Source organism: Salvelinus namaycush, chromosome 18 (assembly GCF_016432855.1).
Source record: "Salvelinus namaycush isolate Seneca chromosome 18, SaNama_1.0, whole genome shotgun sequence".
Classification (NCBI taxonomy): domain Eukaryota; kingdom Metazoa; phylum Chordata; class Actinopteri; order Salmoniformes; family Salmonidae; genus Salvelinus; species Salvelinus namaycush.
The window spans coordinates 44525122-44551619 of record NC_052324.1 but is presented as its reverse complement, the minus strand read 5'-3'; the positions used below and the strand labels follow the sequence as shown (position 1 = coordinate 44551619).

The 26498-nt window shown below is 46.9% G+C and overlaps 1 protein-coding gene across 1 annotated transcript in view; it reads right to left on the bottom strand.

Annotated features, from left to right (window-relative positions):
- Positions 1-2343: 2343 nt before the first annotated feature.
- LOC120062966 (calcium/calmodulin-dependent protein kinase type II subunit beta-like) overlaps positions 2344-26498 on the bottom strand; it is a 71483-nt gene continuing 47328 nt past the window's right edge. The window contains exons 7-12 of the mRNA XM_039013019.1: positions 9156-9258; positions 8541-8624; positions 8179-8273; positions 3521-3643; positions 3123-3206; positions 2344-2424 (exon numbers count right to left, since the gene is read on the bottom strand). Coding sequence (XP_038868947.1) covers positions 2344-2424; positions 3123-3206; positions 3521-3643; positions 8179-8273; positions 8541-8624; positions 9156-9258 — 570 coding nt within the window. The remainder of the gene's footprint in view (positions 2425-3122; positions 3207-3520; positions 3644-8178; positions 8274-8540; positions 8625-9155; positions 9259-26498) is intronic.

Genomic DNA, 26498 nt, shown 5'->3' with positions numbered 1-26498 from the left:
TCCCTCTCATCGTCCTCCTTCCCCTCTATCCCCCACACTCCATCTCTCCTCTTCCTCCTCCCTCTATCCCCCAACCCTCCATCTCTCCCTCCCTCCTTCCTCTATCCCCCAACCTCCCATCTCTCATCTTCCTCCTTCCCTCTATCTCCCAACCTCGCCATCTCTCCTCTTCCTCCTCTTCTATCTCACCCCAACCTCCCATCTCTCCTCTTCTCACTCCCTCTATCCCCCAACCTCCATCTTCTCATCTTCCTCCTTCCCTCTATCCCCCAACCTCCATCTCTCCTCTTCCTCCCTCCTCTACCCCCACCTCCCAATCTCTCCTCTTCCCTCCCCCCTCTATCCCCCAAACCTCCCTCTCTCATCTTCCTCTTCCCTCTATCCCCACCTCCATCTCTCCTCCTTCCTCCTCCTCTTCCCCCAACCTCCAATCTCTCATCTCCCTCCTTCCCTCTATCCCCACCTCCCACTCTCATCTTCCTCCTTCCGGGTCTACCCCACCTCCAATCTCTCATCTTCCTCCTTCCCTCTATCCCCAACCTCCATCTCTCCTCTCCCTCCTTCCCTCTATCCCCCACCTCCGTCTCTCCTCTGGCCTCCTTCCCTCTAATCCCACAACCTCCCATCTCTCTCTTCCTCCTTCTCTCTATCCCCAACCTCCATCTCTCTTCTTCCTCCTTCCTCTATCCCCAACCCTCCCATCTCTCCTCTTCCTCCTCCCTCTATCCCCCAACCTCCCATCTCTCCTCTTCCTCCTTCCCTCTATCCCCCAACCTCCCATCTCTCCTCTTCCTCCTTCCCTCTATCCCCCAACCTCCCATCTCTCCTCTTCCTCCTTCCCTCTATCCCCCAACCTCCCATCTCTCCTCTTCCTCCTTCCCTCTATCCCCCAACCTCCCATCTCTCCTCTTCCTCCTTCCCTCTATCCCCCATCCTCCCATCTCTCCTCTTCCTCCTTCTCTCTATCCCCCAACCTCCGTCTCTCCTCTTCCTCCTTCCCTCTATCCCCCATCCTCCCATCTCTCATCTTCCTCCTTCCCTCTATCCCCCAACCTCCCATCTCTCATCTTCCTCCTTCCCTCTATCCCCCAACCTCCATCTCTCATCTTCCTCCTTCCCTCTATCCCCCAACCTCCATCTCTCCTCTTCCTCCTTCCCTCTATCCCCCATCCTCCCATCTCTCCTCTTCCTCCTTCCCTCTATCCCCCAACCTCCATCTCTCCTCTTCCTCCTTCCCTCTATCCCCCAACCTCCCATCTCTCCTCTTCCTCCTTCTCTCTATCCCCCAACCTCCATCTCTCCTCTTCCTCCTTCCCTCTATCCCCCATCCTCCCATCTCTCCTCTTCCTCCTTCCCCATCCTCCCATCTCTCCTCTTCCTCCTTCCCTCTATCCCCCAACCTCCGTCTCTCCTCTCTCATCTCTCTTTCTCTATTTCACATCCTACTCTCTCTCTCTTCTGCCACTATCTCCCCCTCTCTCGCGTGTCTGCTTTTCACACACATCTCCCTCTCTCATCCCTTCCTCTCATCCATCGTTCTCCTGTCTCGCTCTTCCTATCTAATCCATCACCCTCTCTTCCCTTGCCCTCTCATCCATCTCTCATTCACCCATCCATTTCTCTCTGTCTCTCTCTCCCTCTCCTATCTCTTGATCTCTCTCGGTCTCTCTCTCTCTCTCTCTCTCTCTCTCTCTCTCTCTCTCTCTCTCTCTCTCTCTCTCTCTCTCTCTCTCTCTCTCTCTCTCTCTCTCTCTCTCTCTCTCTCTCTCTCTCTCTCTCTCTCTCTCTCTCTCTCTCTCTCTCTCTCTCTCTCTCTCTCTCTCATCCCTCTCTTTTCAGTGACTCTGGATAACCTCACTCTAATATTGGCTCCTGTTCCCGAGGAGATGAGGGTGTTGGAGTGGTGACACGGCAGACCGGTGTGTGTGTGTGGATACAGCCGGCAGTGTTTTGCTTTATTTGAGTAGATGTTCACCTCAGATCATTTGATAATTTGCAGTTACGAACAGAGTGACTCATGTTGACTGAAGCACCAACCACCCAGACTGGTAGACACACACACAAACACGCCTGCGGAGACAAGCACTGCTGCTTGTATAACATAGAACAAGAGTTGCATAGGTTTCTGGAGACATTGTTCACATCTTCTACCGGACTCAACGTGTCATCAAAATCACAAGTATCCACCATCCCGACAGCTTTCAAGAGCATGTCTTCAGATAGATACCACACAGTGCAGACATCTCTTATCACCGGAGGAAGCAAGCCTCGACACTGATCTGATGTCAGTCTGGTGTTTAAGGTGAGAGGCTGTGTAAGAGCTTTAAGCTAGAGGCTCTGGGTCTAACTGTAGGTGTGGGAGTGGTGACGGAAACACTTACCAGAGAAGTTCCGGGAAACCAGCATAGCAGTGAGGACGGCCCCCTGAGAGAGGAGAGAAGACGAGAAGAGAAGAAGAGAGGAGAGGAGGTCAGCCCTGAAAAACAGACACAGAATCCCCAGGCAGACAGACACAGAATCCCCTGACAGACAAACAGACACAGAATCCCCTGACAGACAGACAGAGAGACACAGAATCCCCTGACAGACAGACAGAGAGACACAGAATCCCCTGACAGACAGACAGAGAGACACAGAATCCCCTGACAGACAGACACAGAATCAACTGACAGACAGACACAGAATCCCCTGACAGACAGACACAGTATCCCCTGACAGACAGGCAGACAGACACAGAATCCCCTGACAGACAAACAGACACAGAATCCCCTGACAGACAGACAGAGAGACACAGAATCCCCGGACAGACAGACAGAGAGACACAGAATCCCCTGACAGACAGACAGAGAGACACAGAATCCCCTGACAGACAGACACAGAATCAACTGACAGACAGACACAGAATCCCCTGACAGACAGACAGAGAGACACAGAATCCCCTGACAGACAGACACAGAATCCCCAGACAGAGAGACACAGAATCCCCTGACAGACAGACAGACAGACAGACAGACAGACAGACAGACAGACAGACAGACAGACACAGTATCCCCTGACAGACAGACAGACAGACACAGAATCCCCTGACAGACAGACACAGAATCCCAGAGTGAGCTACAGACCTTGAGTTTCCTCCTGGCGTTGAATTTCTTCAGGCACTCCACTGTCTCCTGTCTGTGCATCATGGACGCCACTGTAGAACGTTGCTGAGAGAGAGAGAGAAAGAGAGAGTGAGAGAGTGAGAGGGGGAAAAAGTCATGTCAAATATTGAGGAAACTAGTTGGAAAGCTTTCTGTGATCACTGAGGATGTTATCTCTGTCAGGTGCATTTTAGTAGAGATGTTTGTAGACGTTTGTTTCGTTGCATGCGTGTGTATCCAGCTGTCTCTATCTGACGTGTGTGTGTGTGTGTGTGTGTGTGTGTGTGTGTGTGTGTGTGTGTGTGTGTGTGTGTGTGTGTGTGTGTGTGTGTGTGTGTGTGTGTGTGTGTGTGTGTGTGTGTGTGTGTGTGTGTACTTACGCAGACCCATGGGTGTTTGAGGGCCTCCTGGGCGGTGATCCTCTTGGCAGGGTTGATGGTCAACATCTGGTTAATCAGGTTCTTAGCCTCTGGAGTGACTGTGTCCCACTCTGGAGAGGGAAACTACATACACACACACACACACACACACACACACACACACACACACACACACACACACACACACACACACACACACACACACACACACACACACACACACACACACACACACACACACACACACACACACACTTCGGGTTGAGCAGGTTCTAGGCGTCTGGATTGTCTACCTGTCTATGTGGTTCTCTATCATTGGGAGGTATTTCAGTTGTAATCAGTACATTTCTATCAGCTACGTTCCATCTGAACAGGTGGAATCTCTGGCCGATCAGTTACAATGAATGATCTATGAACGAAGTACCAGGGGAACAGGGAAGCCAGCAGACACTACAGCCAGCTGAAGCCTTGATGCTCAACAGTCTTCGTAAATAACCTGGCTCCTCCACATAAACCTGTGTTCATAAACGTGGTGTAAAAGTTGACGATCTGTTGCTATGACACCCTCTTTACTGAGATAAAGGGCTCTATTTTCGGCTGCCGTTAAGGACGGAGCTCGTGTCAAACGCACGTTCGTTTGACCTGTTAAAGCCAGCGCTCTGCTATTTACCGACTGTTGTGCAATGATTTGTGATTTACCTGTCTTATATCAGCTTGTTGTGCTCTGATTTGTGATTTACCTGTCTTATATCAGCTTGTTGTGCTCTGATTTGTGATTTACCTGTCTTATATCAGCTTGTTGTGCTCTGATTTGTGATTTACCTGTCTTATATCAGCTTGTTGTGCTCTGATTTGTGATTTACCTGTCTTATATCAGCTTGTTGTGCTCTGATTTGTGATTTACCTGTCTTATATCAGCTTGTTGTGCTCTGATTTGTGATTTACCTGTCATATATCAGCTTGTTGTGCTCTGATGGGAGGGGTGGAAATATTTGACGTGTGTCCTTAGAAACGTAATCCGAAGTGCTAATTTCAGGCAGCTTTGGTAGGGATCTTTAAGACCAACCAACAGCTGCTTTTAGCGGTTAGCTGGTTGGTTATGGCATGAATTTAGACAGTGGAAACACAGCCTATCCAGCCGTGATGAACACTGCCCATATGTGCATGGAACAAGAGTCATGTGGTTTTGGTGACTGTATACTTCGTATTTAGAAACAAAAAAACAAATGTTTTTTCCCCATTTCGTTTTATTTTATAAAAAAACAAGCATAGCTTCCTCTTCTCTCAATGAAGGCTATTTTCTTTTTGCAATCAAGTAGGCTAGCCAAGACCGTCGATAAAGGGTTTGGCTTGTGAGACCGCTTGGAAATAAACCTTAATCACCAACGCTTTAAGATCAAGTTTGAGAGGAGCAAAACTTTGAGCTGACATTCTCTTTTTACACTATATATACAAAAGTATGTGGACACCCCTTCAAATAATTTCTGCCACACCCGTTGCTGACAGGTGTATAAAATTGTGCACACAACCATACAATCTCCATAGACAAACATTCGAATGGCCCGTACTGAAAAGCTCAGGGACTTTCAACGTGGCACTGTCAGAGCCTGGCACTTTTCCAACAAGTCAGATCGCAAAACTTCTGCCGTGCTAGAGCTGCCCCGGTCAACTGTAAGTGCTGTTATTGTGAAGTGGAAACGTCTAGGAGCCACAACAGCTCAGCCGTGAAGTGGTAGGCCACACAAGCTCACAGAAAGGGACCGCCGAGAACGAGAACGGGAACGGAAACGGGAACGGGAACGGGACCGCCGAGTGCTGAAGTGCGTTCCAAACTGCCTCTGGAAGCAGCGTCAGCACAAGAACTGTTTGTCAGGAGCTTCATGAGATGGGTTTCCATGGCCGTGCGGCCACGCACAAACCTAGGATCACCATGCAAAATTCCAAATATCGGCTGGAGTGGTATAAAGCTGGCCGCCATTGGACTCTGGACCTGTGACAGCGCTTCACCATCTGGCAGTCCGACAGACGAATCTGGGTTTGGCGGATGCCAGGAGAACTCTACCTGCCCCAATGCATAGTGCCAACTGTAATGTTTGGTGGAGGAGGAATAATGGTCTGGGGCTGTTTTTCATGCCCCTTAGTTCCAGTGAAGGGAAATCTTAACACTACAGCATACAATGACATTCTAGACGATTCTGTGCTTCCAACTTTGTGGCAACAGTTTGGGGAAGGCCCTTTCTTGTTTCAGTATGACAATGCCCCTATGCACAAAGCGAGGTCCATATGGAAATGGTTTGCCGAGATCGGTGTGGAAGAACTTGACTGGCCTGCACAGAGCCCTGACCTCAACCCAATCGAACACCTTTGGGATGAATTGGAGCGATGACTGCGAGCCAGGCCTAATCGCCCAACATCAGTTCCGACCTCACTAATGCTCTTGTTGCTGAATGGAAGCAAGTCCCCACAGCAATGTTCCAACATATTGTGGAAAGCCTTCCCAGAAGAGTGGAGGCTGTTATAGCAGCAAAAGGGGGACCAACTCCATATTAATGCACATGATTTTGGAATGAGATGTTCGACGAGCACGAGTATGTGTCCACATACTTTTGGCAGGGTAGCCAAACTTTTGGCAGGGTAGCGGCAGGGTAGCATAGTGGTTAGAGCGTTGGACTAGTAACCGAAAGGTTGCAAGTTCGAATCCCCGAGCTGACAAGATACAATCTGTCGTTCTGCCCTTGAACAAGGCAGTTAACCCACTGTTCCTAGGCTGTCAATGAAAAATAAGAATTTGTTCTTAACTGACTTGCCTAGTTAAATAAAGTATACATTTGTAAGTCGCTCTGGATAAGAGCGTCTGCTAAATGACTTAAATGTAGTGTATCTATGTATTGTGGGCAGGTAGGTCTACATTATTTTAGTTATATTTTGGCGTAAAACCCCCTCCATGATGTAGGTTACATGTGTCCATGCCCATCATGAAATGAGAGATGAGAACCTCGGTGAATATACTGATGAACCTCGTATTTCAAAGTTATTTTCCTATAACAATTGCTTAGTTTTCCATTTCATATCTGTAAAAACCCCAAGCCCTCCGTAGGCTACCCTTACCCTAGACCTACTATAACGAAGGATAAGTCACATCAATTTCATGATATCATTATATTTATTAATTGTTGTTGAAAAAAAAAAAAAACAGATTGATTGTTTTTCATAAAATGATATTAAAACCAAAACTTCTAGAATGATTCACTGTCTTCAGTGGCGCGTTGCAACTTCTGGAGCCGTGTGAATGTGATCTGTAAGATGGTTCCAATATAAAACAGTATATTGGGGAGCAGTAGAACGGTGAGGGGACATTCCCCCTTTCTCTTTACATTGGATCTCTGTCCAGCTACTGTGAAAAGTTTGGATGTGCGTAAAACCCTTAATAGTCATAAAAGACTATAAATACACAACTTGAAGCAGCCGCATATTTCGCCATGGAGCACATTCTGATTGGCCAGTGAGGGGGGCAAGCCTCAACACACCCACAACTGGTTAATTCATCAAAACCCAGCCTTTTCGCACCACCGCTCTGTGCCGATGGATGTGAAAACAGCAAAACAATTTCTGACACACGCCCGAACCTATAGCGTTACCAGCAGCGTTTAGTTCTACCATAACGTTAGGTTTGTTTAAATACAGCCCAAAGTATCATATATAAATAACATAGAAACAAATAAATATATACAATTGGGTCGGGGACAGAAAATTGACAGCAAGCGAGCTGGAATAATGTGTCTAAACATCATAGCTGTTAAACGTCATACTGTACAGTTCTGTCCCAAAAACGTTTCCCTAAGAAGGGACTAATGTGCTCAAGGTAGGCACTTTCCTGCTCCTCTGAAATATAAATGAGGTGATCTAGTTATGTAAGACGGACTTCTAAAAAAGAAATGGGGAAAAGCGAGAAAGGAGGTGGGAGTGGGGTGAAGGATAGACAAGAAAGGGAGAGAGGGAAGGGAAAGGAAGGTGAAGTGTTGAGAAATAGAGAGTAAAATAACAGAGGAGGAGAGAGGAAGACGAGAAGAAAAGAGAAGAGAAAGGAGGAGAGACGGAGAGAGGAGAAGAGAAGAGGAGGGGAGAGGAGGAGTGGAGAGGAGGAGTGGAGAGGAGGAGTGGAGTGGAGTGGAGTGGAGTGGAGTGGAGAGGAGAAGAGAAGAGAAGAGAAGAGAAGAGAAGAGAAGAGAAGAGAAGAGAAGAGAAGAGAAGAGAAGAGAAGAGAAGAGAAGAGAAGAGAAGAAGGAAGGGAAGGGAAGGGAAGGGAAGGGAAGGGAAGGGAAGGGAAGGGAAGGGAAGGGAAGGGAAGGGAAGGGAAGAGAAGAGAAGAGGAGAGGAGAGGAGAGGAGAGGAGAGGAGAGGAGAGGAGAGGAGAGGAGAGGAGAGGAGAGGAGAGGAGAGGAGAGGAGAGGAGAGGAGAGGAGAGGAGAGGAGAAAGGAGGAGAGGAGATGAGATGAGAAAGGAGGAGAGGAGAAGAGAAGAGGGAATATTAGAGTAGAGGAGAGGAGAGGAGAGGAGAAAAAGAAGGGAGAGAAGAGGAGAGGAGAGGAAGGAGGGGAGAGGAGGAAGGAGGAGAGGAGAAGTGAAGAGAGGAGAGGAGTCTGCGTTGTCCACTCACATCGTAAGCCCCGGCTTTGATCTGTTGGTACAGTTTGTGCTGGTCCTCATCCCAGAAGGGAGGGTAGCCCACTAGCAGGATATACAGAATCACCCCTGAGACAGAGACAACACACACATACACGCGCACACACACACACACACACACACACACACACACACACACACACACACACACACACACACACACACACACACACACACACACACACACACACACACACACACACACACACACACAGTCAGAGACAAACACAGAATCAGCATTTCTATATGAACATTTAATTTGTGTATAGACTTGTGTGTTTGTGCCAGTTTGTGTCTGCTCTGAACAGTATGTGTGTAAACGTGAGAGATGCTCACCGCAGGCCCAGATGTCCACAGGTTTGCCATATGCCTCCTTCCTCAGTACCTCAGGGGACAGGTATCCCGGTGTACCAGCAAATCCTGCAGCACAAACACACACACACACAGAGCACACAATTCATCACTCAAAGCTTCACAGTTATTATTCCCACGTGGGATGAATTAAGGTTGAAAACATGTTGGTGTGGTGTACAGATCTAGGATCAGATCGTAGTGTACAGTCAGTATCACAGATCTAGGATCAGATCGTAGTGTACAGTCAGTATCACAGATCTAGGATCAGATCGTAGTGTACAGTCAGTATCACAGATCTAGGATCAGATCGTAGTGTACAGTCAGTATCACAGATCTAGGATCAGATCGTAGTGTACAGTCAGTATCACAGATCTAGGATCAGATCGTAGTGTACAGTCAGTATCACAGATCTAGGATCAGATCGTAGTGTACAGTCAGTATCACAGATCTAGGATCAGATCGTAGTGTACAGTCAGTATCACAGATCTAGGATCAGATCGTAGTGTACAGTCAGTATCACAGATCTAGGATCAGATCGTAGTGTACAGTCAGTACCACAGATCTAGGATCAGATCGTAGTCTACAGTCAGTACGTACCAAACCAGGCTTGCTGATCTCCTTGTACCTCGATGGCCAGGCCAAAGTCGGCCAACTTGACGGCAGCATTCTTGCATTTGCTGGCTAGGAGCAGATTCTCTGGCTGGGGGGGGAGAGGAGAGGGGCACTAAAGGTTCATCCTGTTTTGAACTATAAAACAGAGGAGACAGGGGAGAAAGGGGGGACAACAGACATACAGACAACACTCATGTATGTAGGGTGTGGAGGGAGGGTCGTTACGCATGCACCAACAGTGACAGGAAACACACACTGGTGCAGCACATGAAAACACACACATTCACACACACCTGAACACCTAGGCTATATCAGTAATGACTCACACACACACACATATTGAGCAAATACGCACAGCACACTTGCATACACCTTAATGTGCATTATCGTCGTATTTTATTGTAAAGCGAATTACACTTTCATAAATGTTGTAACACAGTATGATGCAGCCAATCTTTGTCCTTACCCCCTGTAGGGTGCTCTGGGCTGTGATTTAGGGTATAGGGGTTTGGGCTGTGGTGTGTGGAGTTGGTGCTCTCTCTCTATCTGTATTTCTCTCTCTCTCTGTGTCCCAGATAGAACAGCCTCATTATTCTCTGTCAGGGGGGGGACTCTAATAATGGGCTGCTATCCCCCCTGGCCCCTGCTCTCTCTGTCTGTTGCGCTCTCTTGCTCTCTCTCTCTCTGTCTGTCTCACTCTCTCTCTCTCTCTCTGTTCAACCTCAACTCTGGACCACAAAGCCAGTTCCACTGCATTTTTTCATTGTTCCCCTCTAATCAGGGACTGATTTAGACCTGGGACACCAGGTGTGTACAATGAATTATCAGGTAGAACAGAAAACCAGTAGGCTCCGGACCTCATAGGGTCAGAGTTCAGGAACCCTGCTCCATACAATAGAAATGTGTCAGCCCTCTTCCCTTCTCTTAGTTCCCATCACTTTGTTGTTTGCAGATCTGAAGGGACTGGATAGGTGTAAGGCTTACAATATGGTGGTGTATCTAGGCTATTATTATTATCTACCTATCTATACTGAACAAAATATAAACACAACATGTAAAGTGTTGTTCCCATGTTTCATGAGCTGAAATAAAAAATCCCAGAAAAGTTCCATATGCACAAAAAGCTTATTTCTCTCCTATGTTGTGCACAAATTTGTTTACATCCCTGTTAGTGAGCATTTCTCTTTCAAATCAAATCAAATCAAATGTATTTATATAGCCCTTCTTACATCAGCTGATATCTCAAAGTGCTGTACAGAAACCCAGCCTAAAACCCCAAACAGCAAGCAATGCAGGTGTAGAAGCACGGTGGCTAGGAAAAACTCCCTAGAAAGGCCAAAACCTAGAAAGAAACCTAGAGAGGAACCAGGCTATGAGGGGTGGCCAGTCCTCTTCTGGCTGTGCCGGGTGAAGATTATAACAGAACATGGCCAAGATGTTCAAATGTTCATAAATGACCAGCATGGTCAAATAATAATAATCACAGTAGTTATTGAGGGTGCAGCAAGTCAGCACCTCAGGAGTAAATGTCAGTTGGCTTTTCATTAACAGTTGGAGTATCTCTACCGCTCCTGCGGTCTCTAGAGATTTGAAAACAGCAGGTCTGGGACAGGTAGCACGTCCGGTGAACAGGTCAGGGTTCCATAGCCGCAGGCAGAACAGTTGAAACTGGAGCAGCAGCACGGCCAGGTGGACTGGGGACAGCAAGGAGTCTTTATCTTTTGCCAAGATAATTCATCCACCTGACAGGTGTGGCATATCAAGAAGTTGATTAAACAGCACGATCATTACACAGGTGCACCTTGTGCTGGGTACAATAAAAGGTGACTTTAAAATGGCCAGTTTTGTCACACATCACAATGCCACAGATGTCTCAAGTTTTGAGGGAGTGTGCCATTGGCATGCTGACTGCAGGTATGTCCACCAGAGCTGTTGCCAGAGAATTCAATGTTAATTTCTCTACCATATGCCGCCTCCAACATCGTTTTAGAGACTTTGGCACTACGTCCAACCGGCCTCACAACCGCAGACCACATGTAATCACGCCAGCCCAGGACCTCCACATCTGGCTTCTTCACATGCGGGTTCATCTGAGACCAGCCAGCTGAACAGCTGATGAAACTGTGGGTTTCCCGCACAACCAAATAATTTTTGCACAAACTGTCAGAATTCGTCTCAGAGAAGCTTATCTGCTTGCTCGTTGCCCTCACCAGGGTCTTGACCTGAGTGCAGTTTGGCCTCGTAACTGACTTCATGTGGGCACAAGCTCACCTTCGATGGCCACTGGCAAGCTAGAGAAGTGTACTCTTCACAGAGATACTGTGACGAGATACTGAGGCCCATTGTTGTGTCAGCAAGATGTTGCAAGGATCTGTCCAAAATTCCTGGATGTCCATGGCCTGCTTATTCACCAGCCATGTCACAGATTGAGCATGTTTGGGATGCTCTGGATCAACCGGTACAACAGAGTGTTCAAGTTCCCGCCAATATCCAGCAACTTCACACAGCCATTGAAGAGGAGTGGGACAACATTCTACAGGCCTCAATCAACAGCCTGATCAACTCTATGCGAAGGAGATGTGACTGATTTCTTTACATGAACTGTAACTTAGTAAAATCTTTGAAATTGTTGCATGTTGCATTTATATTTTTGTTCAGTATACATAGCTCTACATAGCTCTACATAGCTCCACATAGCTCCACATAGCTCTACATAGCTCTACATAGCTCTACATAGCTCTACATAGCTCTACATAGCTCTACATAGCTCCACATAGCTCTACATAGCTCTACATAGCTCTACATAGCTCTACATAGCTCTACATAGCTCTACATAGCTCCACATAGCTCTACATAGCTCTACATAGCTCTACATAGCTCTCCAATGTGCTAATAAGGGCTTCTGTAACTTTTCTTTCACCTAGCTAATGCCGTAAGATCAACACAAATTCTCTTTCCGTCTTGGTACCCTGAGTTCTCCAACATAAAAACGATCTACACTACCTCGGCCCAGACACACCTATACGGGTGTAAGGCAGGGTTCCCCAACAGGCGGCCCATGGGCTGAATTTGAATTAGACATAAAATACTGTAAAAACACCAGCAAATCAGCTCCGAGTGACTTTAATTTTGGAAATCTGCTCCAAAGTACTCACAGACATAGAGAGATAACGTACCGTATATGTGATTGTATTCAAATGTAAGCAAGGTTTGAAATGATTACGTTTTAGTCAAATATCATATCTGTTTGGGCTTCTTGCAATCTATTTCCAGTCTACAAATGATTTGTAATTAGGTTTTGGAGCCTTGACCATCCGCTCAAGAAGAAAAAAATAGTCCCTCGGCTGAATCTAGTTGATGATCCCTGGTGTAAGGTATAAACTCTGACACCATGTTAACAGTGTCAGTGAATCCCCTGCATTGCAGTAGCTTGTCATTGCAGTAGCTTGTTATTGCAGTAGCTCGTGTCATTGCAGTAGTTTGTCATTGCAGTAGCTTGTGTCATTGCAGTAGCTCGTGTCATTGCAGTAGCTCGTGTCATTGCAGTAGTTTGTCATTGCAGTAGCTTGTGTCATTGCAGTAGCTCGTGTCATTGCAGTAGCTCATGTCATTGCAGTAGCTTGTCATTGCAGTAGCTTGTGTCATTGCAGTAGCTCATGTCATTGCAGTAGCTTGTGTCATTGCAGTAGCTTGTCATTGCAGTAGCTTGTCATTGCAGTAGCTCGTGTCATTGCAGTAGCTCATGTCATTGCAGTAGCTTGTCATTGCAGTAGCTTGTCATTTCAGTAGCTTGTCATTGCAGTAGCTTGTGTCATTGCAGTAGCTCGTGTCATTGCAGTAGCTCATGTCATTGCAGTAGCTTGTCATTGCAGTAGCTAGTCATTGCAGTAGCTTGTCATTGCAGTAGCTAGTCATTGCAGTAGCTCGTGTCATTGCAGTAGCTAGTCATTGCAGTAGCTTGTGTCATTGCAGTAGCTCGTCATTGCAGTAGCCCGGCACTGCAGTAGCTTGTCATTGCAGTACCTTGTGTCATTGCAGTATCTAGTCATTGCAGTAGCTTGTGTCATTGCAGTAGCTTGTGTCATTGCAGTAGCTTGTGTCATTGCAGTAGCTTGTCATTGCTGTAGCTTGTCATTGCAGCCTGTCTTCCTCTTTATCTTTCATTATTACACGCCCTCTCCCCTCCTTCATCACTCCCTTAGTTTCCACCCTCTCCTCCTCCTCTCCCTCTCTTCTACCCCTCGCTCTCTCTCTCTCCTCCCTCTCCTCCTCCTCTCTCTACCTCTCTCCTTACTCTCCTCTTTCCCTCCCTTCCTCTTCTCTCACACTCCCTAACTCTCCTCTCACATAGAGAGCAAGGGAGAGAGAGGGAGAGAGAACGAAAAGGTAGAGATAGTGAGAAGGGAGAGATAGTGAGAAGGGAGAGATAGTGAGAAAGAGAGACAGCTAAAGAGAGAGAAGAGAGAGAAAAGAGAGAGGGAGAGATAGTGAGAAGGGAGAGATAGCAAGACGGGAGAGATAGCGAGAAGGGAGAGATAGTGAACAAAAAAGAGCTAAAGAGAGAGAAATGGAGAGATACAGCAAAAGAGAGAAGGAGAGAGAGGGGAAGGAGAGAGAGACTATAAGCCTGAGGCAGTAACCTTCCCTGGTGTCATCACTCTCTCAGGCCTATGAGTCAGGGTTTACTCATTTGTAAGGAGAAAGTTCAAACTTGCCAACACTGCAGTGTTAGGATAATCCCTGCTATGATTGTGGGTGGAATTCCGATCAACCACAAGCTTCCAATGAATAGGTGGACAGGCATACAATATCCAGGCCACGCGTACAAACACATATAAATTCACCACGCGCAGACAGACAGACAAACAGTCAGACAGACCGACAAAGACAGACAGACAGACAGACAGACAGACAGACAGACAGACAGACAGACAGACAGACAGACAGACAGACAGACAGACAGACAGACAGACAGACAGACAGACAGACAGACAGACAGACAGACAGACAGACAGGCAGACAGACAGGCAGACAGTCAAAGACAGATAGAGACAAACAGAGACAGACAGACAGATCGACAGTCAAAGGCAGACAGAGACAAACAGAGACAGACAGAGACAGACAGTAAGACAGACAAGCAGACAGGCAGACAGACAGAGACAGACAGAGACAGACAGGCAGACAGACAAGCAGACAAACAGAGACAGACAGAGAGTCAGACAGTCAGCCTGTCTCTGCATAGCTCTATGCAGCAACACACAAATCCAGGTCCTTCCTTCCTTCTTACGCACACACAAACGCATACATGCACGCACGTAAACACACACATATATACACACACAGTGTCGCACAAGCTGCTGGTTGGTAAATAAGTTAGGTGAGGGAGAGTGAGAGAGTGAGAGAGTGAGTGAGAGAGGGAGACAGAGCGAGAGACCAAGAGAGAGCGAGAATGAGAGAGAGATGTGGGAGCTGCTGCAGCATTCCAGACTGGGCTCTGCTCACATTTCTTCTGAGGACGTGGAGAAGAGAGAGAGAGAGAGAGAGGAGACGCAGACAGGCAGAGATGCAGGCAGACAGACCTCCATTGAAAGGGCACTCCAATTTAAGGCGACTGACGGCCATAGTGTGAAACCAGAGACAGGGTTAGGTCATTTACCCTGACTGACAAAGACCTGAGAGAGGCTTACAGGATTTGGGCTCTAGTGCCGTAATATCTCAGCCAAATTACCATTTGGAGTTTTATACTGTCATATTTCAACAAAATCAACTAATAAATTAAGTCTCCATTTGTCTTATGTCAGTTGAGTTATTTCAGTACCTCTGTCAGCCTCAAATGACCCAGTAACTTGTGTCGAAGTCAGACAACAATGTCCTTTCCAGTCAGTAGCCTATTTCCTCTGTTTTGGGGACATTAGAAGAAGCATACTAACAGAAAATCTTCATAGACCTGCTTTGCGTACAAGGCTTGGGCAGTATACCATATATACCTTATACCGGGGGTATTTGGAAATGGGATGTTTTTTCAATACCGTAGAAATGATTTCTAATAATTTCAATATTTGTAGGTACCTTTTAAGAAAATACCTGCAGTCGACTTGTGCAATACGTTAGAGGTTAAAACAGGTCAGGTTCTCCATTTCACCTGTCACCTCATTTTTCATTATAAACCTTATCGTAGTCCCCAGTCACGTGGTGTTTGTTCACAAGCACACAACAACGTGAGACCGGAGCCTTGTGAGCCACTGTGGTGCAGCACTCTCCAGGTGATCTAGTTACAATATGGAATTAACAACTAAATGCCAGCTAGATATCTTGTAACTATTAAGTTAACTGTCTAAAATGTGCTACATGCTCTGCAGTTGTGCATTTGGTTTGCTAATTTAGTAGCTAGTTAGCTATCTAACTAAGTGCTTAGCTTCTCGCAAATTCAAGCTCCGCTTGGTAACGGCCGAGAACCCCCTCCTGGATCAAGAACCTTGCTATCTAATATTTGTTTCATACGTGCAGCAAACTGTGTAGCATTTTTGAGTTACTTGTATAACTTTGTGAGCTGGGATGTCTGTCCTGCAAATCATTTATGCCAGAGACTGTATAAAATGTTTGCAATGCGCTTGTTAGCATTTAGTTAGCATATGGGATTTTACATGTACTTGTTAGCATTGCTAACCTTCGGATCTCAGCGGCTCAGTGGGGTTTGAAAATAGCGCTCCTTGTGTTCAGTGCCAGTATTAACGAATATCCCGTGATGTTACAAGGTCGGTATGAAGGTAAGACAATTTGGATACCGCCTAAGTCTATTCCACACTAATCAATTATTCATAACTCTCTGGTTGTCTCCACTTCATTGGAGCGATCTCCTCGCCTCTCAGACCCTCTCCGAGGCTGTCCTCAGCCATCACTATGACATATTGTGTGAAATGCCCCAGAGCTGAGGACTGTAACCTGATAGGTGTGGCTAAATAAAGAAATAGCCACAACAGTTCTGATAAACAGGAGGAATGTTGCAGAGGCCGGCGCTGGGGTCTGACGAGGTGTTATCCAGGTCTAGAGAACTGAAAACACACACGCAGCATTACGCAAGACAACAAGCAGTAATAAAAACATGTATAACACACACACACACACACACACATGATAGGAGAGAGGACAGGACTGCTGCTGCAATCCAATCACAGCACTCAGCAAAAGAGGCTCTGACCAATTAGAACAAGGTTCTGTCGTCTGACCTATAAATACATTCTTACAGGAAGCTATCAAACTCAATTGGAAGCACCATAGAGACAAATTTAAACTGGATGTGGCAAAGAATCAATTCCCTTTGGGAACCCATTTTGGGAATCATATTGGGAGTCATATCGACAAGGGGCTAACTTTAATCGAGCACACACTACAACCAATCTTACAAGGAATTTAAAGGGATATTTTGGGATTTTGGCAATCTACATCCCCAGAGTTAGATTAGTTCATGGGCACCATTTTTATGTCTTTGCATGCAGTTTGAAGGAAGCTGCTAACTAGGGCTAGCGCAATTGCTAACTAGCATCAGCGCAATGACCGGAGGTCTTTGGGTATCTGCTAGCATAGCATTGGCTCACAAAACTACCTCTAACTTCCTTACTACTAAACACAGAGACATGCAAATGGTATCCACGAGTTCATCTGACCCTGTGGAAGTAGATAAAGGGCCCAAATCCTGAAGTCTCCATTTAAACTGAGGAGCAAGTGGGTCAAATTCTGTTCCAAGAAAGGACTGGCATAGCATAGAAGACCAATCCGTCAGATAGCATAACAAGCATGCATACTGGCATTCTCCCCAGACTAGGAGAGGTGCTTTCTCAACAAGAGGATAGGTGAGAGAGGGACTGCATTTGGAAAGGGGGAGAGTTGCTGTTTCAACAACTGGGAAGAGATAGAGGAGCAGCATTTTGCAAGGCACCATCAGAGATATGTGAAAGATCGTATTGGACAGATCCCATGGTGCAGAGAGAGAGATAAGGCTGCAGTAGGAGAGGATTCTGACCTGAAGACAGGAGACTGATCTCCTTCACCCAAATCCAGAAAGCTGATGTTCTGAAAGAGCTGCAAAATCTGGACCCCTACAAATCAGCTGGGCTAGACAATCTGGACCCTTTCTTTCTAAAATGATCTGCCGAAAATGTTGCAACCCCTATTACTAGCCTGTTCAATCTCTCTTTCGTATCATCTGAGATCCCCAAAGATTGGAAAGCTGCCGCGGTCATCCCCCTCTTCAAAGGGGGAGACGCTCTAGACTCAAACTGCTACAGACCTATATCTATCCTACCCTGCCTTTCTAAGGTCTTCGAAGCCAAGTTAACAAACAGATCACCGACCATTTCGAATCCCACCGTACCTTCTCCACTATGCAATCTGGTTCCCGAGATGGTCATGGGTGCACCTCAGCCATGCTCAAGGTCCTAAACGATGTCATAACCGCCATCGATAAGAGGCAAAACTGTGCAGCTGTATTCATCGACCTGGCCAAGGCTTTTGACTCTGTCAATCACCACATTCTTATCGGCAGACTCAACAGCCTTGGTTTCTCAAGTGACTGCCTCGCCTGGTTCACCAAGTACTTCTAAGATAGAGTTCAGTGTGTCAAATCGGAGGGCCTGTTGTTCGGACCTCTGGCAGTCTCTATGGGGGTGCCACAGGGTTCAATTCTCTGGCCGACTCTCTTCTCTGTATACATCAATGATGTCGCTCTTGCTGCTGCCGCAGACGATACCATTCTGTATACTTCTGGCCCTTCTTTGGACACTGTGTTAACTAACCTCCAGACGAGCTTCAATGCCATACAACTCTCCTTCCGTGGCCTCCAACTGCTCTTAAATACAAGTAAATCTAAATGCATGCTCTTCAACCAATTGCTGCCTGCACCTGTCCGCCCATTCAGCATCACTACTCTGGACGGTTCTGACTTAGAATATGTGGACAACTACAAATACCTAGGTGTCTGGTTAGACCGTAAACTCTCCTTCCAGACTCACATTAATCATCTCCAATCCAAAATTAAATCTAAAATCGGCTCCCTATTTCGCAACAAAGCATCCTTCACTCATGCTGCCAAACATACCCTCGTAAAACGGACTATCCTACCAATCCTTGACTTTGGCGATGTCATTTACAAAATAGCCTCCAACACTCTACTCAGCAAATTGGATGCAGTCTATCAGTGCCATCCGTTTTGTCACCAAAGCCTCATACACTACCCACCACTGCAACCTGTATGCTCTCATTGGCTGGCCCTCGATTCATATTCATCGCCAAACCCATTGGCTCGAGGTCATCTATAAGTCTTTGCTAGGTAAAGCCCCACCTTATCTCAGCTCACTGGTCACCATAGCAGCACCCACCCGTAGCACGCGCTCCAGCAGATATATCTCACTGGTCACCCCAAGTCAATTCCTCCTTGGTCGCCTTTCCTTCCAGTTCTCTGCTGCCAATGACTGGAACGAACTGCACAAGTCACTGAAGCTGGAGACTCATATCTCCCTCACTAGCTTTAAGCACCAGCTGTCAGAGCAGCTCACAGATCACTGCACCTGTACATAGCCCATCTGTAATAAGCCCATCCAACTAACTCATCCCATACTATTATTTATTTATTTTGCTCCTTTGCACCCCAGTATCTCTACTTGCACATTCATCTTCTGCACATCTATCACTACAGTGTTTAATTCCTATATTGTAATTATTTCGCCACTATGGCCTATTTATTGCCTTACGTCCCTTATCCTACCTCATTTGTACACACTGTATATAGACTTTTTCTATTGTGTTATTGACTGTATGTTTGTTTATTCCATGTGTAACTCTGTGTTGATGTTTGTGTCGCACTGCTTTGCTTTATCTTGGCCAGGTCGCAGTTGTAAATGAGAACTTGTTCTCAACTTGCCTACCTGGTTAAATACAGGTGAAAAAATGTTGTTGTTTTTTTAACTAGAAACTCCTTGGTAGGACTGACAGGCTAAAGATTTACTGAACAACTCAGCTCAGTCTTCTCTAGAGAGGTGTTACTATATTTTACAGTCAGTGCTAGACAGCCATAATCTATCCACAAACAGTGATGTTGGACAATTTCGCTTAACACGCATATAGAGGACACACACCCCCAACACACACATACACACACACAGATGATACACACACACACACACACACACACACACACACACACACACACACACACACACACACTGAATGGACACTGAACGGACACTGAATGGAGACTGAATAGAGACTGAACACACACTGAATGGACACTGAGCACACACTGAATGGACACTGAACACACACTGAATGGACACACACAGACACTGAATGGACACTGAACACACGCTGAATGGACACTGAACACACACTGAATGGACACTGAACACACACTGAACGGACACTGAACACACACTGAATGGACACTGAACAGACTCTGAATGGACACTGAACAGACACTGAATGGACACTGAATGGACACTGAACAGACTCTGAATGGACACTGAACAGACACTGAATGGACACTGAACAGACTCTGAATGGACACTGAACACACACTGAATGGACACTGAACAGACACTGAATGGACACTGAACAGACTCTGAATGGACACTGAACACACACTGAATGGACACTGAACAGACACTGAATGGACACTGAACAGACTCTGAATGGACACTGAACAGACCTGTTACCCACCTTTAGATCTCGATGCACCACGCCCATTTGATGGCAGTGTAGCACCGCCTCCACGATCTGCTGGATGCAATGACTGCATGCAAACACCAGGGGGCGCATGTTAGTCTGGTTAGCATAGCTACAATTCCATGCACAGGTTAGGGAGGAGGGTAGGGTAAGGGGTAGAGGTAGAGGTGGGGGGGTAGGGGTAGCGGGAAAGAGTGGTAGGGGGGAGGTAGGGGGAGGAGGACGGTAGCGGGAGGAGGAAGAGGGGAGGAGGGAGGAGGAAGGTAGAGGGAGGACGACGGGGGGGTTGGGGGAGGAGGGGTCTTCTGTCACCAGCCTTGTCCAACCCATGGCCTAGCCAAGCGAAAGGACAACAACTTGGCGTTAGAACGGCCAATAGGTGTGTATTATGTTACTTTAGGTAGAATATCATCACCTGGAGCTCCAAAGTACTTGTCTAGGTACTCTTTATTGTAAACTGTTCAAACCTGTCAATGAGAACGTTCCATTGTCAAAGTAACAAAGATCTCCATGGAGGGCCAATGGATTCCACTGGCTCCATTTTGAGAAAGGTCAAAGGGCAAAATGCTCCCTCCCTCTCTTTCATTTAGGTGACCAATGATCTTAAAGAAATGTATAGGTTTGAGCATTATGGTGGAGCCTCCTGGACTAGAGTTGGGACTAGGGGAGGGAGAGGCGACTAGTGGAGGGAGAAGGTAGAGGGGATTAGGGGAGGGAGGGGGAGTAGGGGAGGGATAGGGGACTAGGGGAGGGAGAGGGGATTAGGGGACTAGGGGAAGGAGATGGGACTAGGGGAGGGATAGGGGACTAGGAGAGGGAGAGGGGACTGGGGAGGGAGGGGGGACTAGGGGAGGGAAAGGGGACTAGGGGAGGGAGAGGGGATTAGGGGAGGGAGGGGGGACTAGGGGAGGGAGGGGGGAATAGGGGAGGGAGAGGGGACTAGGGGAAGGAGAGGGGAATAGGGGAGGGAGGGGGGAGTAGGGGAGGGAGGGGGGACTAGGGGAGAGAGGGGGGACTAGGGGAAGGAGAGGGGACTAAGGGAGGGAGGGGGGACTAGGGAGGAGGGGGGACTAGGGAGGAGGGGGGACTAGGGAGGGATAGGGGACTAGGGGAGGGATGGGGGACTAGGGTAAGGAGGGGGGACTAGGGGAGGGAGGGGGGACCAGGGGAGTGAGGGGGGACTAGGGGAAGGAGAGGGGACTAGGGGAGGGAGGGGGGACTAGGGGAAGGAGAGGGGACTAGGGGATGGAGGGGGGACTAGGGGAGGGAGGGGGAACTAGGGGAAGAAGGGGGACTAGGGGAGGGAGGGGGGACTAGGAGAGGGAGGGGGGAGAGGATGTGGTAAGGGGTGTGGCTTTCTATCCCACAGCTAAAAACAACACATTGAAAAGATTATCTTAAGACCAACAGCATCCCAATTTGTGTACCTATCCAGCCTTCTGCTGACCCAACTGGCACCATTGTGTCAATTCAGACACAGACCACATGACCAACGGGCTAAAAATACATGGATGTAAAAACTACACAGATACAGTAGGAAGAGTACGGACTGGACTGGTGTAGTTATGATGAGGTCTGAACTGGTGTAGTTATGATGAGGTCTGGACTGGTGTAGTTATGATGAGGTCTGAACTGGTGTAGTTATGATGAGGTCTGGACTGGTGTAGTTATGATGAGGTCTGGACTGGTGTAGTTATGATGAGGTCTGGACTGGTGTAGTTATGATGAGGACTGGACAGGTGTAGTTATGATGAGGTCTGGACTGGTGTAGTTATGATGAGGTCTGGACTGGTTTAGGTATGATGAGGTCTGGACTGGTGTAGTTATGATGAGGTCTGGACTGGTTTAGGTATGATGAGTAGGTAGGGCGGCAGGTAGCGTAACAGTTAAGCACGTTGGGTCAATTACCGAAACGTTGCTATTTCGACTCCCCAAGCCGACTAGGTGAAAAATAAGTTGATGTGCCCTTGAGCAATCAATCAATCAAATGTATTTATAAAGCCTTTTTTACATCAGCTGATGTCACAAAGTGCTGTACAGAAACCCAGCCTAAAACCCCAAACAGCAAGCAAGGCACTTAACCTGAATTGCTCCTGTAAGTCGCTCTGGATAAGAGTGTCTGTTAAATGTACAAATAAATTAGGTCTGGACTGGTGTAGTTATGATGAGGTCTGAACTGGTGTAATTAAGATGAGGTCTGGACTGGTGTAGTTATGATGAGGTCTGAACTGGTGTAATTATGATGAGGTCTGGACTGGTGTAGTTATGATGAGGTCTGAACTGGTGTAATTATGATGAGGTCTGGACTGGTGTAATTATGATGAGGTCTGAACTGGTGTAGTTATGATGAGGTCTGAACTGGTGTAATTATGATGAGGTCTGAACTGGTGTAATTATGATGAGGTCTGGACTGGTGTAATTATGATGAGGTCTGAACTGGTGTAATTATGATGAGGTCTGGACTGGTGTAGTTATGATGAGGTCTGGACAGGTGTAGTTATGATGAGGTCTGGACTGGTGTAGTTATGATGAGGTCTGGACTGGTGTAGTTATGATGAGGTCTGGACTGGTGTAGGTATGATGAGGTCTGGACTGGTGTAGTTATGATGAGGTCTGGACTGGTGTAGTTATGATGAGGTCTGGACTGGTGTAGTTATGATGAGGTCTGGACTGGTGTAGTTATGATGAGGTCTGGACTGGTGTAATTATGATGAGGTCTGAACTGGTGTAATTATGATGAGGTCTGGACTGGTGTAGTTATGATGAGGTCTGGACTGGTGTAATTATGATGAGGTCTGGACTGGTGTAGTTATGATGAGGTCTGGACTGGTGTAGTTATGATGAGGTCTGGACTGGTGTAGTTATGATGAGGTCTGGACTGTGCACAGATTGGCATATATCTTTGTGGGGAGGAGATAGATATACAGTATAGGTAGAGGCCATGGATACACACGCATGTTGGGTTGGCTGGGGGGGTGTGAGGGGGATTGTCTGTTCACTTTTACTTCCGTGGTCCAGGACTGTGTGTTTTTCAGCACAGGGGAGGGTAAAAAGGATAAATCACTGGTTCTACGTCTGTCAAGCAAATGGCAAAAAATATATATATTTATTTTACTAGGTAAGTTAATAATAAGTTAATAATAATAAGTTAATAATAATAAGTTAATAATAATAAGTTTAGCAGGTAATAATAGAGAGGTGCACGGGGTAAACTTATTTTAATATACTGAATGCAATATATTGATCTCACACTGACATTTGCAGAAGATGTGTGTGTCCGCAGTAAATCATTATTTGTGTCCAAAATGTACAGTTCATAGAATATTGACTTTTCAGTCCAGGAAATGTACATTCACATGTTAGTCATTCATCAGAAGCTCTTATCCAGAGAGACTTACAGGAACAATTCGGGTTAAGTGCCTTGCTCAAGGGCAGATTTTTCCCCTAGTTGGCTAGGTTACTAGCCCCGGTGGGCACCAGACACGCAAAGAGTGTGCAACGCTGTCATCAAGGCAAAGGGTGGCTACTTTGAAGAATCTCAAATATAAAATATATTTTGATTTGTTTATCACTTTATTGGTGACTACATGATTCTATGTGTTATTTCATAGTTTTTGAGGTCTTCACTATTATTCTACAATGTAGAAAATAGTAAAAATAAAGAAAAACCCTTGAATGAGTGGGTGTGTCCAAACTTTTGACTAGTACTGTATATATTCAGACCCTTTCCTATGAGACAAGAAATTGAGCTCAGGTGCATCCTGTTTCCATTGATCATCCTTGAGATGTTTCTACAACTTGATTAGGAGTCCACCTGCGGTAAATTCAATTGATTGTACATGATTTGGAAAGGCACACACCTGTCTATATTAGGTCCCACAGTTGACAGTGCATGTCAGAGCAAAAACCAAGCCATGAGATCGAAGGAATTGTCCATAGAGATCAGAGAGAATTGTGTCGAGGCAGAGATCTGAGGAAAGGTACCAACAAATGTCTGCAGCATTGAAGGTCCCCAACAACACAGTGGTCTCCATCTTTCTTAAATGGAAGGAATTTGAAACCACCAAGACTCTTCCTAGAGCTGGCCACCCGGCCAAACTGAGCAATCAGGGGAGAAGGGCCTTGGTCAGGGAGGTGACCAAGAACCTGATGGTCACTCAAACAGAGCTCTAGAGTTCCTCTCTGGAGATGGAGAACCTTCCAGAAGGACAACAATCTCTGCAGCACTCAACCAATCAGGCCTTTATGGTAGAGTGGCCAGACGGAAGCCACTCCTCAGTAAAAGGCACATGACAGCTCACTTGGTGTTTGCCAAAAGGCACCTAAAGGACTCTCGGACCATGAGAAACAAGATTCTCTGATCTGAGGAACCCAAGATTGGACTCTTTAGCCTAAATGCCAAACATCACATCTGGAGGAAACCTGGCACCATCCATACAGTGAAGCATAGTGGTGGCAGCATGCTGTGGGGATGTTTTTCTGCGGCAGGGACTGGGAGACTAGTCAGGATTGCAGGAAAGATGAACGAAGCAAAGTACAGAAAAATCCTTGATTAAAACCTGCTCCAGAGCACTCAGGACCTCAGACTGGGGCAAAGGTTCACCTTCTAACAGGACAACGAACATAAGCTCACAGCCAAGACAATGCAGGAGTGGCTTCGGGACAAGTCTCTGAATGTCCTTGAGTGAGACAGCCAGAGCCCGGACTTAAACCCAATCGAATATCTCTGGAGAAACCTGAAAATAGCTGTGCAGCGATGCTCCCCATCCAACCTGACAGAGCTTGAGAGGATCTGCAGAGAAGAATGGGAGAACCTCCCCAAATAGAGGTGTGCCAAGCTTGTAGCGTCGTACCCAAGAAGACTCAATGCTCTAGTTGCTGCCAAAGGTGCTTCAACAAAAGTACTGAGTAAAAAGTTGAAATGTGGTAGAATTGCGCCGAAGTGGATGGTTGCCGTTTTACAGGCCCTTAACCAACCAATTGTTCTACTTTGTGTGTTTTTTCACATTGTTTGAAACTTATTTTGTATATAATGTTGATGCTACAGTCTCTTATGACCGAAAAGAGCTTCTTATCAGAACAGCGATTATTCACCTCCAACTGGATGAAGATTTTTTCTTTAATGGGTCTGATAGAAAGGATATACTGTTGCTCTCAGACAAGGCCCAAATCCCCATCATTCGCATGAAGAAAATAAGGAAATCCAGGGGGCGGGGATCAGGGTGCCTTGTGAGAATTTGTTGGCGAGTAGATAACCCGCCTCTACCATCCGCTGTATTGGCCAACGTGCAATCTCTGGAGAATAAACTGGATGAGCACCGTTCGACATTAAAAACTGTAATATCTTATGTTTCACCAAGTTGTGGCTGAAGGACGACACGGATAATCTACAGTTGGCTGTTTTCTCAGTGCATCGGCAGGACAGAACAGCTACATACGGTAAGACGAGGGGTGTCAATAACAGCTGGTGCACAATGTTTAATATTAATGTAGTCTTGAGGTATTGCTGCCTGAGGTAGAGTACCTCATGATAAGCTGTAGACAACACTATCTACCAAGAGTTAATCTATATTTTTCATGGCCGTCTATTTACCACCACAAACCGATGCTGGCACTAAGACCGCACTCAACGAGCTGTATAAGGCCATAAACAAACAAGAAAATGCTCATCCAGAAGCGGCGCTCCTAGTGGCTGGGTACTTTAATGCAGGCAAACTTAAGTCAGTTTTACCTCATTTCAACCTGCATGTTACATGTGCAACCAGAGGAAAAAAAACTCTAGACCAACTCTAATCCACACACAGAGAAGAGTACAAAGCTCTCCCTCGCCCTCCATTTGGCAAACCTGACCATAATTATATCTTCCTAATTCCTCCTTACAAGCAAAACCTAACGCAGGAAGTAGCAGTGACTCTCAATCACACTCCACATTGCCTATTCCCACCTGGATAAAAGGAACACCTATGTGAGAATGCTGTTCATTGACTTCAGCTCAGCGTTCAACACCATAGTGTTAAAATCTGTACAAAATACTGTAAAACTCATAATCTGGCAGTGTGGTTTAATTTGAAACTATTCCTCAACAAGAAAAAAGGTGATTTTTCTAACGCAGGGGGGAGGGATGAGAGGAGGAGGGGAGGAGGCAGGGGGGAGGGATGAGAGGAGGAGGGGAGGAGGCAGCGGGGGAGGGATGAGAGGAGGAGGGGAGGAGGCAGGGGGGAGGGATGAGAGGAGGAGGGGAGGAGGCAGGGGGGAGGGATGAGAGGAGGAGGGGAGGAGGCAGGCAGGGAGGGATGAGAGGAGGAGGGGAGGAGGCAGGGGGGGAGGGATGAGAGGAGGAGGGGAGGAGGCAGGGGGGGAGGGATGAGAGGAGGAGGGGAGGAGGCAGGGGGAGGGATGAGAGGAGGAGGGGAGGAGGCAGGGGGGAGGGATGAGAGGAGGAGGGGAGGAGGCAGGAGGGAGGGATGAGAGGAGGAGGGGAGGAGGCAGGGGGGAGGGATGAGAGGAGGAGGGGAGGAGGCAGGGGGGAGGGATGAGAGGAGGAGGGGAGGAGGCAGGGGGAGGGATGAGAGGAGGAGGGGAGGAGGCAGGGGGGATGAGAGGAGGAGGGGA